General features: G+C 45.4%; 1 protein-coding gene across 2 annotated transcripts in view; it reads right to left on the bottom strand.

Moving 5' to 3' along the window:
* The window catches only part of NID1 (nidogen 1), a 97,514-nt gene extending 83,357 nt beyond the window's left edge, over window positions 1-14,157 (bottom strand). The window contains exon 1 of one of the 2 annotated variants that reach the window (XM_086382814.1): window positions 13,655-14,157. In XM_086382814.1, coding sequence (XP_086238940.1) covers window positions 13,655-13,879 — 225 coding nt within the window. In that variant the 5' untranslated portion in view covers window positions 13,880-14,157. The remainder of the gene's footprint in view (window positions 1-13,654) is intronic. The other variant, XM_086382813.1, reaches the window with a different exon arrangement.
* Between the last annotated feature and the right edge of the window lie 607 nt (window positions 14,158-14,764).

The raw sequence follows: 14,764 nt of genomic DNA, 5'->3' as shown, positions 1-14,764 counted from the left end.
ATAACTTGATAAATCAAAAGTGGGGAGAGGATCAGTAAAATTAAAAGAGACTTAAGAGTCAAATGCAGCGCTTGCCATTCTTTGGTCCTCAGTCCGAATAATTCTAGCTTGTAAAGACAGCTTTGTGGATATCAGAGATTGGATATGGACAAGGCATAAATTGAAAATAGGAAATTATTATTGATTTTGTTTTTGTCATTATTGATTTTGTTAGGGCTTCCTTGGTGGCTCAGGCAGTAAAGAATCTGCCTGCAATGCAGGAGACCTGGGTTTGATCCCTGGGTCGGGAAGATACCCTGGAGGAGAAAATGGCAACCCATTCCAATATTCTTGCCTGGAGAATTCCATGGACAGATAAGTCTGGCAGGCTACACTCTATGGGATCACAAGGAGTCAGACACAACTGTGTGACTAACACACACACGTTGATTTTGTTTAGTGTGATAAAAGTATGCTGGTTAGTTAGGGAAATGCTCTTATTGTTTTAGGAATGCATATAAATGTCATACTGACTTTAATTTATTTTGGATACATGAGTAAAGAAGAATCAATTAAATAGGGAAAATGCTAACAATGGTTACATTTATGTAATGTGTCTATGGGTGTTCGTGATACTAATTTCTCCCCTTTTTTGTATGCATGTGAAAACACTTCTGAGTAAAAATTAAAGGGACTTCCCTAGCAGTCAAGTAGCACTTCCACTGTATGGGGCATTGGTTCAACCACTGGTTGGGAAACTAAGATCCCATATGCCCCATGCCACAGCCAGAAAAAAAAAAAAAGAAAAAATTTACCTGAGGAAAAAGCAGTCAATAAGCCTGCTCCTTAAGGACTAAGAACCAACTTTTTTCACAAGCAATGCAATGGTGAGTGTTGTGATGTGTATGTTGGGATGCAGTGTGAGTGGTGTGTCAGTAGTGAGTTCCATGGCAGCAAGAACCAGATGAGGTGTCACCCATCATCTGATGTAGCCACACACACCTGGCCCCCAAATCTGTACACCACAGTGCTGATCAGACACTGTGAAATGAATAAACCAGTGAAGGAAGGGAAGAAATCAGTGCCCAAGGTGGCACAGTACAAAGACCATGGAACTCGGAATGGTAAGATCTGAGTTCAAGGTCCACCTCAGCACTAGCTGAGTGTATTTTGACAAGGTATTTGACAAGCTGCAGGGGTCAGTTTTCCTCTCTATAACATGGGGCTGGTCCTAGCAGCTGCCCGAATGACCTCACAAGGCGGCTGTATGTCTCAGATGTGATAACATGCGAGCAAGCCTCCTTACACACACAACCCCTGTCCAGACACTGTCACACCCTCCCCTGGATGCTGGCAACAGGTCTCTAGCTGTGGACTTTACTCTTCCTCCTCCACACTTCCCCCCAAAATCCTCTATCCAGAGGCAGCCTAATTTTTTAAAAGCTTCTTATGATAAGATTACTTATAAGGGAAAAATTTCAAACACACAATGAAGAATCACCAAAAGTATCCACACGCTCTAGTTCTCATTTTATCTATTTTTTCCACATATGTGCATTATTTGTTTTTTTTTTCCTCTTTTGAAGTATTTTAAATGAAATCCAAGGCATCAGATTATTTCACCCATCAATAACTCCATATGTAGCTCTTCTAGAAAAGCAGTTTGTCTCAAAAACGTCTTTTCCGGCCACTTTGTCTCCATCAGGATTCAACAAAGTCTTCACTTTGCATTTGACTAACTTGTTTCTAAAACCCTTTTAATCTAGGCAGTTGTCCCTCCTTTTTCTCTAACACCATTTTTTTGTTGAGGAAATGGAAATCTTTTAAAAATAAATCATGTCAGGAAGGGATGGGGATAAATTAGGATCGTGGGATTGACATTACACACTGCTATATTTAAAACAGATAACCAACAAGGATATTGTTGTTGATAATCAACAAGGATACTGTATAACACAGGGAAGTCTATTCAATATTCTATAATAACCTAAATGGGAAAATAATTTGAAAAATAAATATATGCAGTAATTATGTATAACTGAATCACTTTGAATACCTGAAATTAATGCAACATTGTAAATCAATTAAAATCCCATGGACGGAGGAGCCTGGTAGGCTGCAGTCCATGGGGTCGCTAGAGTCGGACACGACTGAGCGACTTCACTTTCACTTTTCACTTTCCTGCATTGGAGAAGGAAATGGCAACCCACTCCAGTGTTCTTGCCTGGAGAATCCCAGGGACAGGGGAGCCTGGTGGGCTGCCATCTATGGGGTCGAACAGAGTCGGACACGACTGAAGCGACTTAGCAACAGCAGCAGCAGCATACTCCAATATTGGAGAAGGAAATGGCAACACACTCCAGTACTCTTGCCAGAGAATTCCATGGACTGAGGAACCTGGCAGGCTACAGTCCATGGGGTCGCAAAGAGTTAACACGACTGAGCAATTAACACACACACATACTCCAATATAAAACAAAAATTTTTTTAAATCAAGTCACTCATCAACTCAGAATCTCTAGTGGCATCCCACTGCTTTATAGAATAAAGAAATACCTAGAAGTCATTCCTTCCTTCATTCATTCAACAAACCATAACAAAGGCCCTGCTGTCCCCCAGACACTACTCCTGGTATCAGGCAGAGAGCGGTGAATAAGGCAGGTCAGACTACGCCTCCTTCAAAGGGCTCAGAGTCTAATGAAAAAAGACGAGTAACAAACAAGTGAACAAATAAACTAGTTTTAGGTGGCTATACATGCTGGGATGAAATTAAGACAATGCAACAAAACATCACACACGGGGGTCTGCGGGTGAGCAGAGACCTGCGTGACGGGAAGGTGCAGACACATGGAGATCAGAGGAGAGAGAAGAGCCTACACCAGCGTGGGACAAGCTGGCTGTACTCAAGGAAGAAAAAGTGGCTGGTGAGGCATCAGTCTGGCATGAGAGAAGAGCGGGGTAATAGGATGAGGGCAGATAGCCAGCACGGCTGTACCATGTAAGTTGCAGACACGTGGTGAGAAGCTGGCTATCAAGTGCAAAAGGAAATGCTCGGAGGGCTTTGAGCTGGCGTGTCCAAGTCTGACGTAGCTCCTCCAGTTCTTGCCCCGCCACTCTCACTCACATCGGCTCTCATCCCATCCCAAAGACATGCCAAGCTCTTCCTCTCTACCTGCTCCTGGTCTTACACTCAGTAGTGAGCCACCATCCTGACCTTTCCCTTTTTCACATGGCTAACCCCCTTTTTCCAGGCTTCAGTTTCAGGTTGAGAAGATCCTCCTGACCCTCCACCTACCTCAGTTTCACCACAATACATGAACTTCTTCTTCATAGCACTTATCATAGCGGCAATTGGTCAATGACCTGTATCATTACTGATTTAATGTCTGTCTTCCTCACTAGACTATGAAGAGCAAAAACAACACTGGTCTGGGTTCAATCTCTAGCTCCAAAGCTTAGCACTGGTCCTGGCATGTTAGGAAACAGAGTAAATATTTGTTGAATGACTAGACGATGTATTTCAACACTGCACTGCATTTTATAAGAAACAGCCAGTGTCCTGAAATAGGGCTTCCTAGGTGGTGCAGTGGTAAAGAACCCACCTGCCATCGCAGGAGACTCAAGAGACACGGGTTTGATTGATTGATCAATTGATCCAAAATCTTGAAATTAAAATGGAATCACAGATAAATAGCCTGGAGACAAGGATGGAGAAGATGCAAGAAAGGTTTAACAAGGACCTAGAAGAAATAAAAAAGAGTCAATATATAATGAATAATGCAATAAATGAAATTAAAAACACTCTGGAGCCAACAAATAGTAGAATAACAGAGGCAGAAGATAGGATTAGTGAATTAGAAGATAGAATGGTAGAAATAAATGAATCAGAGAGGATAAAAGAAAAACGAATTAAAAGAAATGAGGACAATCTCAGAGACCTCCAGGACAATATTAAACGCTACAACATTCGAATCATAGGGGTTCCAGAAGAAGAAGACAAAAAGAAAGACCATGAGAAAATACTTGAGGAGATAATAGTTGAAAACTTCCCTAAAATGGGGAAAGAAATAATCACCCAAGTCCAAGAAACCCAGAGAGTCCCAAACAGGATAAACCCAAGGAGAAACACCCCAAGACACATATTAATCAAATTAACAAAGATCAAACACAAAGAACAAATATTAAAAGCAGCAAGGGAAAAACAACAAACAACACACAAGGGAATTCCCATTAGGATAACAGCTGATCTTTCAACAGAAACTCTTCAAGCCAGGAGGGAATGGAAAGAAAATAACCTACAGCCCAGATTATTGTACCCAGCAAGGATCTCATTCAAGTATGAAGGAGAAATCAAAAGCTTTTCAGACAAGCAAAAGCTGAGAGAATTCTGCACCACCAAACCAGCTCTCCAACAAATACTAAAGGATATTCTCTAGACAGGAAACACAAAAATGGTGTATAATCTCGAACCCAAAACAATAAAGTAAATGGCAACGGGATCATACTTATTAGTAATTACCTTAAACGTAAATGGGTTGAATGCCCCAACCAAAAGACAAAGACTGGCTGAATGGATACAAAAACAAGACCCCTACATATGTTGTCTACAAGAGACCCACCTCAAAACAGGGGACACATACAGACTGAAAGTGAAGGGCTGGAAAAAGATTTTCCATGCAAATTGGGACCAAAAGAAAGCAGGAGTCACAATACTCGTATCAGATAAATTAGACTTTAAAACAAAGGCTGTGAAAAGAGACAAAGAAGGTCACTACATAATGATCAAAGGATCAATCCAAGAAGAAGATATAACAATTATAAATATATATCCACCCAACATGGGAGCACTGCAGTATGCAAGACAAATCCTAACAAGTATGAAAGGAGAAATTAACAATAACACAATAATAGTGGGAGACTTTAATACCCCACTCACACTTATGGATAGATCAACTAAACAGAAAATTAACAAGGAAAAAAAAAAACAAAAACATGTATCTATAAAGCTCACTAAAGCAAAGCACAGTAAAATGAGGTATGGCAATAAAAGGCATTAAATTTATCAAATAAAAAAAAAAAATAAAGTGCTGAAAAATTAAAAAAAAAATAAAAAATAAAAATATTTCTTTAAATTAAAAAAAAAAAAAAAAAGAGACACGGGTTTGATCTTTGGGTCAAGAAGATCCCCTGGAATAGGAAATGGTAACCCACTCCAGTATTCTTGCCTGGAAAATTTCATGGACAGAGGAGCCTGGTGGGCTACAGTCCACGGGGGTCTCAGAGTCAGATGCTATTGAGTGAGTAAAGGTACCTATTCAACATCTGGTCACTTGATCAGAGAACATCAAAGATCCACGATAAAATGAACCTTAGAGATAATCTTGTCAAATCTCTTCATTTAATAATAAAAAGAGGTCTGGAATAGTAAACGGGTGATATATGAAGTGACTGGACCTCAATAATAAATCAGTTAATCAACATGATTCATCAATTTCCTTTTCACTTCTGATGGAAATTAATACTCTATTAAGTATTCTGTGACCCAGCCAGGGCCACTGTTAGACCGTAGGAGGCCTTTAGGCAAAACAGAAGCAGGCACCCTTTTCTCTGAATGGAAAGGCCCATGCTGAGGTTCAGGGCTTGGTGAGTGGCCTGTGGGCTGGACTTTAGCCAGTCTGTCCTCTCAGCCAGAGCCCTGTGCTGCAAACCACTTGCATAACCATGGGTGGTGGTCTTGGACTTAAGCGTAAACTTCCTTTGTGCCAGTAAGTGCGGCAGGTCCATGAGTGATGGCAAGAGGCATACAACAACCTCACGGAGCCAGGCTGGCCTGCAAGCCACTCACAACTAGGACAGTTGCAGGCAACCTCCCATCCAACCCAGACTCTAGCCTCCCCCAAAAAAGTCATGGGAACATGTTGAATATGGAGAAACATCTATTCAGCTTTCAATCTGCTAAAAAAGAACTTAATCGGAGTGCCAAGACATATGAGAAATTATAAAAGGTTGGAAAGGCCAAGATTAAAAAACCAATTCAGAAGAGCAATCCAGAAGTTACAAGAACACACGCTGAAAATGCAATCCACCAGAAGAGCCAAACAATTAATTTCTTTTTTGTTATTTATTTTTAATTGAAGGATAATTGCTTTACAGTACTGTGTTGGTTTCTGCCATACATCAACATGAATCAGCCGTAGGTATACAAGCAAGCAATTAATTTCTTGAGCAGGAACACTGGGCTTCCTGCTGCGGCAGCGGGAAGTTCAAACTACCAGCAAAGTGACAAAGTTCACAGCTGCTGGTTGGGTCTGTAGATGCTACACTAAGGAATATGAACCTTGAAAAGATTTTGCCATGATAGGTACATGAGAACACCAACTGGAAATGCTGAAGGTTCAAACACAACAAAAGGAAGACGCAACGAGTAGTCCCACACCCTAACACCACCACAAAACCAAGGGGGTATGTTGCTTCAGGGAATGGCAGATGACACTACTGATAAACAGATAACTAATGAGTACCTCGGAGAAGGCGATGGCACCCTACTCCAGTACTCTTGCCTGGAAAATCCCATGGATGGAGGAGGCTGGTGGGCTGCAGTCCATGCGGTCGCGAAGAGTCGGACACAACTGAGCAACTTCACTTTCCCTTTTCACTTTCATGCATTGGAGAAGGCAATGGCAACCGACTCCAGTGTTCTTGCCTGGAGAATCCCAGGGACGGGGGAGCCTGGTGGGCTGCCGTCTATGGGGTCACACAGAGTCGGACACGACTGAAGCGACTTAGCAGTAGCAGCAGCAATGAGAACCTACTGTATGGCACAGGGAAATCTACTCAGTGCTCTGTGGTGACCTAAATGCGAGGGAATCCAAAAAAGAGATATATGTATACATACAGCTAATTCACTTTGCTGTACAGTGGAAACTAAAACCACGTTGTAAAACAACTAGACCCGAATAAAAAAATTTTTTTACTAAGTAATAGAAAAAAAGGAAATGCCAGATGAAGCTGGTCATGATCTCAAATCCAACGGCCACGGAGTCAGTAGGTTCTGTGGGCACAAGTGTTGCCTCGATGAAACACCATGAACTATGCAAGAGACTTGCTTGCCTGCATGATCAAGAGTAATTTACAGAACTGGTGCTTCTGTTTACTTTACTCGCTTCTAAAATATTTAGTGTGTATATACAGAAAAGTTTCGTTCCAATTACACTAAGAACACTATATATGCCAGAATGTCTAAACACTATTTGTCTGTAATGCTTTATTTTGCTTTGCTATACTTCCTAACACATTAAGAAATTGCAGGGCATTTCCACTTTGACTTATTTTGTGGTTCTGTATATTATGTGTACAAGGGACATCTTTTCGTTGATGTCTTTGAAAGAGTAGCATTGGTTTGTTGTGCGTGAAACATGTTTCTCAAAAGTTACATCAAAAAACTGAACACCACAGACTTCCTTGGTGGTCCAGTGGCTAAGACTCCTCACTCCCAATGCAGGGGGCCCAAGTTTGACCCTTGGTCAGGGAACTAGATCCCACATGCCGCAACTAAGCATTTGCATGCCACAACTAAAGATCCTGCATGCAGAAACTAAGAGCTGGCTCAGTCCAATGAATAAATAAAAATAAATATTAAAAAATCTAATACCAAGAGTGAAGTATAGAAGAAAGGTTTGGATTTAAAAAAAAAAAAAAAAAAAGATGTGATCTCTGCTCTCAGTGGAGAAGCAAGCCCAGTTTTAGAGCACACTGCCTCAGGATAGTGCTTTAAACACAACCCAGAGACGCTGCCATGGAGCAAGCAGATGTAGCCACAGAGTTTGGTTACAATCCCCAAAGAAAGGAAAAACTGAACAAAGGAAATACACTCTACAACTTTAGGGGCTTTGTCATCTGTTTGTGGACAGACAGAATAGAGGATGAGATCAGCAATGATCACAGTACAATGTTTCAAGGACTTAGCTCAAACCTACTAGGGTCAGGGACTGAACCCGGTTGAGTGGAGCTCGTCCGGAGACTCTGAGCTCCTCAAGTGTTGAGTGTTGTTCCTTCATCACGATTCACAGTGCAGGGCACTGGGACCACCTGTTCCTCTGTGGCTCCCTCCTGACACCGGGACTTCCTTGAGGGCACGGATCTGGTCATATTCAGAAGCTGCATTTCACATGGTTTAGAGCCCCAGCGCCTTGCACAGTCCCATACAACACACAAGAATCTCTTGGTAATCCCTTGGTGGGAATGAAGCAAGTTTTGAAGAAAATGAGCAGTCTATATTGGCATAGAAGCTAGGGTAAAAGTTGGAAGAATATTAGAAGGTCTTAAAAGGAGAGTTAAATTTACCCTACCTAAGGAAAGATTCCTATGTGTAAGTGATATAATGAAAATCAATTTGTGGAAGATGTGGTGTGTGTGTGAGAGAGACACAGACAGTCGTACACAAGGAAGATGAGGAGATGAGTCAGGAGAGTCAGGATACAATCTTTTTTCTTCCAAGGATATCCTTTTATTGTTTTTCCATCACAGGAAGAATTTTATTTCCCACACCAACTGAACATATTAAATAATAACTAATTCATTTCACCATGTGTATGAATCAAGACATAAAGAATATCGTATGCAACTGAATCACGTTCTAGAATTTCTTCTATTGGCCTACAGGCAATTAGAGCTTTCAATCAGCATGAGATAACCAGCCTTAGTAAATCGAGGTAATAAGATTCCAAACAAAAGAAGTGAATGTCTTGATTGTTCTGCACAACTGCATTGTGTTTTTGAAGAACTCTTGCCTGGGGGAGTTCACAGCATTGGCCAAGGCAGCAGAGCTGGCTAAGCAGATTTACAGACTGGCCCACTCCCCACTCATTATCCAGGATAGGGTCCAAAGAATGACTGGCTTCATCACTGGGACTGCCACTTCAAAAATAAGAGGTTATCCCACAGGGAGAGAAAGATCTTATCATGCAACGGCCCACAAGAGCAAGGTGGGCAACCAAGAGGGCCCCTCGCCCCACCATGGCTCAGTCATGAGACTTGCTTTAGTCTGTGAGATGTTAGGAAACGTGACCCAAAAGAGAAGACTTGAAAAAGCACTACGCAGTTCCACTTACTCTCTTACATTTTTGACATCCCCATGAAAAAAGAACATGCTGGCCCTCTGAAACATCACCATCTAATAGCATTTTTAGTGGTAATGCATACATTCAACAGCAGCAATGTCAGCTATTGTGATTCAAAAGCTGAAATTTTAATATTATTTCATTTTAATCAATTTAATTTAAAATAGCTATACATAGCTAAACGGCTATCATATTAGGCAAAACAGCTATGCTAAGTGACAGACACTTCCCACATCCCTGCCTAGAGTAGAACCAGATCATCCCAGTTGCTCCTGCTGAAGCCACCCTATATGAACCCACCATCTACTAATTCCAGACACATGAGCAACAGATGCTTATTGTTACATGCCACTGAGGTTTTGTGGTTGTTCGTTACACAGCAAGAGCTAGCTGATACGTTTATTTTCTGACTCCCATCTGCCTATCCCAGGAAGAATCCTCCTATTCCAACAAAAACACTCTGCTCCAGTGGGGTCATATTCCTCACTTTCCCAGCACCTGCCAAGCTTGTTCCACCGTCATGCACTTGCCCCAGCAGTATCTTCTATTTCTGGCCTCTCCATTTCTGCCTCCGTCTACTGAAACTGGACTCGTCTTTCAAATCTTAAATGTAATCTCCTCTGTAAAATCTTCCCTCATGACTCTAATTCACAGCAATCCCTTTGGTCCATCACATGTTTTAGGGTTGATGTTGAAAGCATTATGAGTCAGACACAGACTTGGGCTGATATCCTAGCTTGGGCATTTTTAATTGATGCTATGCAGATGACACCACCCTTATGGCAGAAAGTGAAGAGGAACTCAAAAGCCTCTTGATGAAAATGAAAGTGGAGAGTGAAAAAGTTGGCTTAAAGCTCAACATTCAGAAAACGAAGATCATGGCATCCGGTCCCACCACTTCATGGGAAATAGATGGGGAAACAGTGGAAACAGTGTCAGACTTTATTTTTCTGGGCTCCAAAATCGCTGCAGATGGTGACTGCAGCCATGAAATTAAAAGACGCTTACTCCTTGGAAGGAAAGTTATGACCAACCTAGATAGCATATTCAAAAGCAGAGACATTACTTTGCCAACAAAGGTCCGGCTAGTCAAGGCTATGGTTTTTCCTGTGGTCATGTATGGATGTGAGAGTTGGACTGTGAAGAAAGCTGAGCACAGAAGAATTGATGCTTTTGAACTGTGGTGTTGGAGAAGACTCTTGAGAGTCCCTTGGACTGCAAGGAGATCCAACCAGTTCATCTGAAGGAGATCAGCCCTGGGATTTCTTTGGAAGGAATGATGCTAAAGCTGAAACTCCAGTACTTTGGCCACCTCATGTGAAGAGTTGACTCATTGGAAAAGACTCTGATGCTGGGAGGGATTGGGGGCAAGAGGAGAAGGGGATGTCAGAGGATGAGATGGCTGGATGGCATCACTGACTCAATGGACGTGAGTCTCAGTGAACTCCGGGAGTTGGTGTTGGACAGGGAGGCCTGGCATGCTGCGATTCATGGGGTTGCAAAGAGTCGTACACAACTGAGCGACTGATCTGATCTGATCTGATGGCCTTGAGTAATTACTAATTATTATTTCTTCATCTGAAAAAAGAGGGGCAAGTTGCTGTGAGGATTAAATAATGTAAGACTAGCTAGACCCTGACACATGTAAATATACTCACCCAGTAACTGTTTTCCATTTCGATGGCTTTCCTTTCTTTTTCCTAATCTAGTGCCCAGAACAGTACAGACCATCTAGTTCATACTCACACTCCCTGTCAATTCACTTTTTCATTCAGAGCCCTGTAAGGGTTTCCACCAGCTAAAAGAGCATCTACACAACAGATAGTGGTGGACGCTGTGACATGGCACCAGATCCCCCTTCAGCTCCCAGGAATGCAGCCCACAGCCCTCCTCTTTGATAGTGCCTCTTGTTTCCATGGAAAAAACTGCCTCACCCAAGGGTCATAACTCCTTCCAGGGCTGCTGCTGCTGCTGCTGCTAAGTCGCTTCAGTCGTGTCCAACTCTGTGCGATCCCACAGACGGCAGCCCACCAGGCTCCGCCATCCCTGGGATTCTCCAGGCAAGAACACTGGAGTGGGTTGCCATTTCCTTCCAGGGCAGCCCTAATCTAATCACTGATCACCTTCTCAGGAGACTTGAGAGCTCTGAAAGTCTTATCCCACCTTGAGAGCTCCCAGAGGGGTGGCAGGCATCTTGCTGACCTGCATTGCAGCTCAGCTACTTCACGGCCCTCCTTTCCACAGGGGTGGATCTGAGGAGCTCTCCCTAATGAAATAACCTGCCTGCTAATCTCTATCTCAGGGCTTCCCTGGTGGCTCAGACAGTAAAAAATCGGCATGCAATTTGGGAGACCTGGGTTTGATCACGGACGGGGTCGGGAAGATCCCCTGGAGAAGGGACTGGCAACCCACTCCAATATTCTTCCTGGAGAGTCCCATGGACAGAGGAGCCTGCCCAGCTACAGTCCATGGGGTTGCAAAGAGTCCAACATGACTAAGTGACTAACGCTTTCACTTACAATCTCTATCTCAGGGTCCTTCCTGGGAACTGAACCTGTAGCACAGAAGTTAAGATGTGCAGAGAGCTCTGGGAGTCTTTCTCCTTGATATGTAGATTAAAACCCCAAATAGGCTCAGGGGACTTCCCTGGTGGTCCAGGGGCTAATACTCCATGCTCCCAATGCAGAGAGCTAGGGTTCGATCCCTGGTCAGAGAACTAGATTCCATATGCCACAACTAAGGGTTCCAAAGCCCCAACTTAAAAAGAAAAACAAAAGATACTTCAGGCTGCAACTAAAGACTCTGCATGCCACAATCAAGACCTGGTGCAGCCAAATATATAAACATTTTTATAAACAAACAAATAGGCTCAAAAGGTGTGGATTGACAGGAATCACTTTTCAACAATAGATTTTCTAGGTCTGCAGAATGTAATGTGTTTAGTCTGATGCCACAAGTAAAGGAGAGGAGAAGAGCCCTAATTTAACATAGAGGTTCTGAGCTTAGGATCCAATGACCACCTACCCCCCATAGAACTCATGGGTCTGTTAACTTAGAAAAATAAACTTCATCTTAATTTTCAGTAGCCCATAACCCAAATTTAGCATTTCCTTCCATTGTAAGTGTAGGTAACAATTGTATTAGCACTTAATGACTATGCCACTAACAGAAGTCACAGATATGCTCCTATCACTATATAGTCATTATAGAAGGTGTAGGTGTATAGTAGGTGTCTCTGAATACTGTTTACAGTCCCATGACCTTTAAAGTTCAGTCATTAGCTGACCATACAATGGAGCCACTGCTTCACCTTGTTATTTAATATAATTCTTTTTTTTTAAATGACATATATTACTTCAAACAATTTTTTAAAAAATATTTTAACACGTATTTCAACAGAAATTGATTTCCTTGACAATCCTATGGATTTTATCTTGCACATTTAAAAACCTAAGAGGGAGTTTTCTAGGCTACAGGAGACTGCCCAAGGAGTTCAGGGCGGTGGGGATAGCAAGGGGACACCCTCTGTGGGTGGAGACTTCAAGGACTCATTCTTTTTCTGCAAAGCCGACAAGCTCCACGTGGGTGTTGTCCCGGGCGCAGTCTGCCGGGATCAGACCAGCAGAGCCATTTCAGGGGCAGGACAGGCTCCAGCCGCTGTTGGAGCTGTTCCCCCGCCCCTCTTCTGGAATGCACACAGCTTTATATGAAATCCACATGGTGCGCGGCAGCGACAGGAGGCGGCACGAAAGGACTTTACCAAGTTGACAGCGTCCCCGCGCCCAGCCAGTCCGGAGAACGCTCCAGAGAGCCAAAGGTCCCTCCCTGTCCCTCTCCCCATCTGGCTCCCCACCCCCCATGGTGACAATGGTCGGCTACAGGAAATTGGATCACCGAGGCACTCTGCTTTCCCAGCCCTGAACTCTGGACACAGAGCAGAATCATTGCCAAGATGTATCCGGAATCCGCACACACAAATGCAGGAGCTGTCGACTGCATTCCCGGGGCCGAGAGCTGGGCTTGGCGGTCTTTTTCTGCCCCGGCACCTACAGTAATCCCGGGGCCCGCGAGACGGCCGCTACCCAACTCTGGCCTTCGTCCGGCGCCTGGTCCCAAGCGGACCGGGTCCTGTCCCCCAAAAGCAGGGGACAATGGCTAGATGCGGACAGACTTCCCGGCCCACTGCCGCGGGAGAGGAAACTCCGCCCGGGTCCCGGGGTCCCGGGTCACAGAGTCCCGGAGCCTGGCACTGCGCGCGCGGGGCGGCGCAGACGGGGCGAACTCCCCAGAACCCAGTGACCCTCCTCGAGCGACCGTGACCAGGCGGCGGGGAGGTCGGCTGGCCGGGCGGAGGCGGGAGCCCACTTGGGTTTGGAGACGGAGCGCCGCACCCCGCGCCCCGGCGGCCACCGGGTGCGGGTGCCCGCCCACGACGCTCCGGTCCGTCCGGCTCCGCGGGCGCCCCCGGCCCGCCCGGGCCTTCCTTCAGACGCCGCCTCAGCCCCTCGCGGCCTCTCGCCCAAGTGCCCCCACCTCCCGCCCGGGGTCGCACTCACGTAGACCGAGTCGATATCGGATCTGTCGAAGAAGTGGAGCGCAGTGCTCAGCTCCAGGGCTGGAGAGACGAGGTCGTCCCCGGCCTCCAGCTCCAAGTCCCCATGTTCGGGGCCGAAAGGAAAGAGCTCCTGGCGGCTCAAGCAGCCCCCAGGCCCCGCTAACAGCAGCTGCAGCAGCAGCGCCCGCGTCCACGCAGCTCCGCTCCGGCGGACCGTGGCCAACATGTTCCCGGAGCGCCGTCCCACAAACCGAGGAGCTCTGCGGCCGGAGGGTGAGGAAGGCGGAGATGTAACCGGACGCCCCTCTGCAGCCCCTCCGCGCCTCCCGCCTCGCGAGGTTCCCACACCGGGAAATAGGGGAGGGGAACCGAGGGGAGATGGGGAGGGCCCTGCCCCGCCCCGCCCCGTCCGCGGAGGCTGCCCAATGGCCGCGAGGGGGAGGGCGAGGGGCGACACCGAATCCCCCAGCCGTTCGGGTCCGGTCGCCCTCGTTCCCCGCCGGGTAATGGGCGCTAGAGGCCGCGATTCCCAAAACCAACCCAGTTCCGACCGAACGGCCCCTGCGGGAGGTAGGAATAGAGTGCCAGGCTTTGCACCATTGTCCTTGGCCCAGGGCTAAGTCGTAGAGATCCGGGGACGTGGAACTACCCCGCGTTCGGACACAGTCCACCCCAAAGCTGTTTGGTGGCGTCCGGAGGTCGGACTCACATGGTCAGACTGGTAGGAAGAGGGGGTACTAGATGCTGAGGATTAACAAGAAGGGATCCGGCCAGGACCACGGCTATTGACTCAAACATCCATTCTTTCAACTTAACAGTGAGTGTGGGATCCTGTGCTTCGTAATGGAAAGTTGGGCCAAAAATCCGGTCCAACCTCCAGAGTCAAAGTCATGAGTGTAGAACATCATTCAGGCAGGCTAAGGCCCCCAAGTGATGAAGGACATCAGGACTGGAATAATTGGTCAAGGATAGCGTCTCTGGGGTTATGGAAATCAAATCAGGTCTTCCGGAAAAGATAAAATTTCACCCAGGGGACTGGAGAAGGTACGTTCTAGAAGCTGGAGTTGGTGCCGTTCCCCCAGGAAAGGAATCCTATGCCTAGTAAAACCTT

Source organism: Bos grunniens, chromosome 28, assembly GCF_055505025.1.
Source record: "Bos grunniens cultivar Pamir isolate PY7600 chromosome 28, Bosgru_T2T1.0, whole genome shotgun sequence".
NCBI classification, from domain to species: Eukaryota; Metazoa; Chordata; class Mammalia; order Artiodactyla; family Bovidae; genus Bos; species Bos grunniens.
This window is presented reverse-complemented; position numbering and strand designations above follow the sequence as displayed.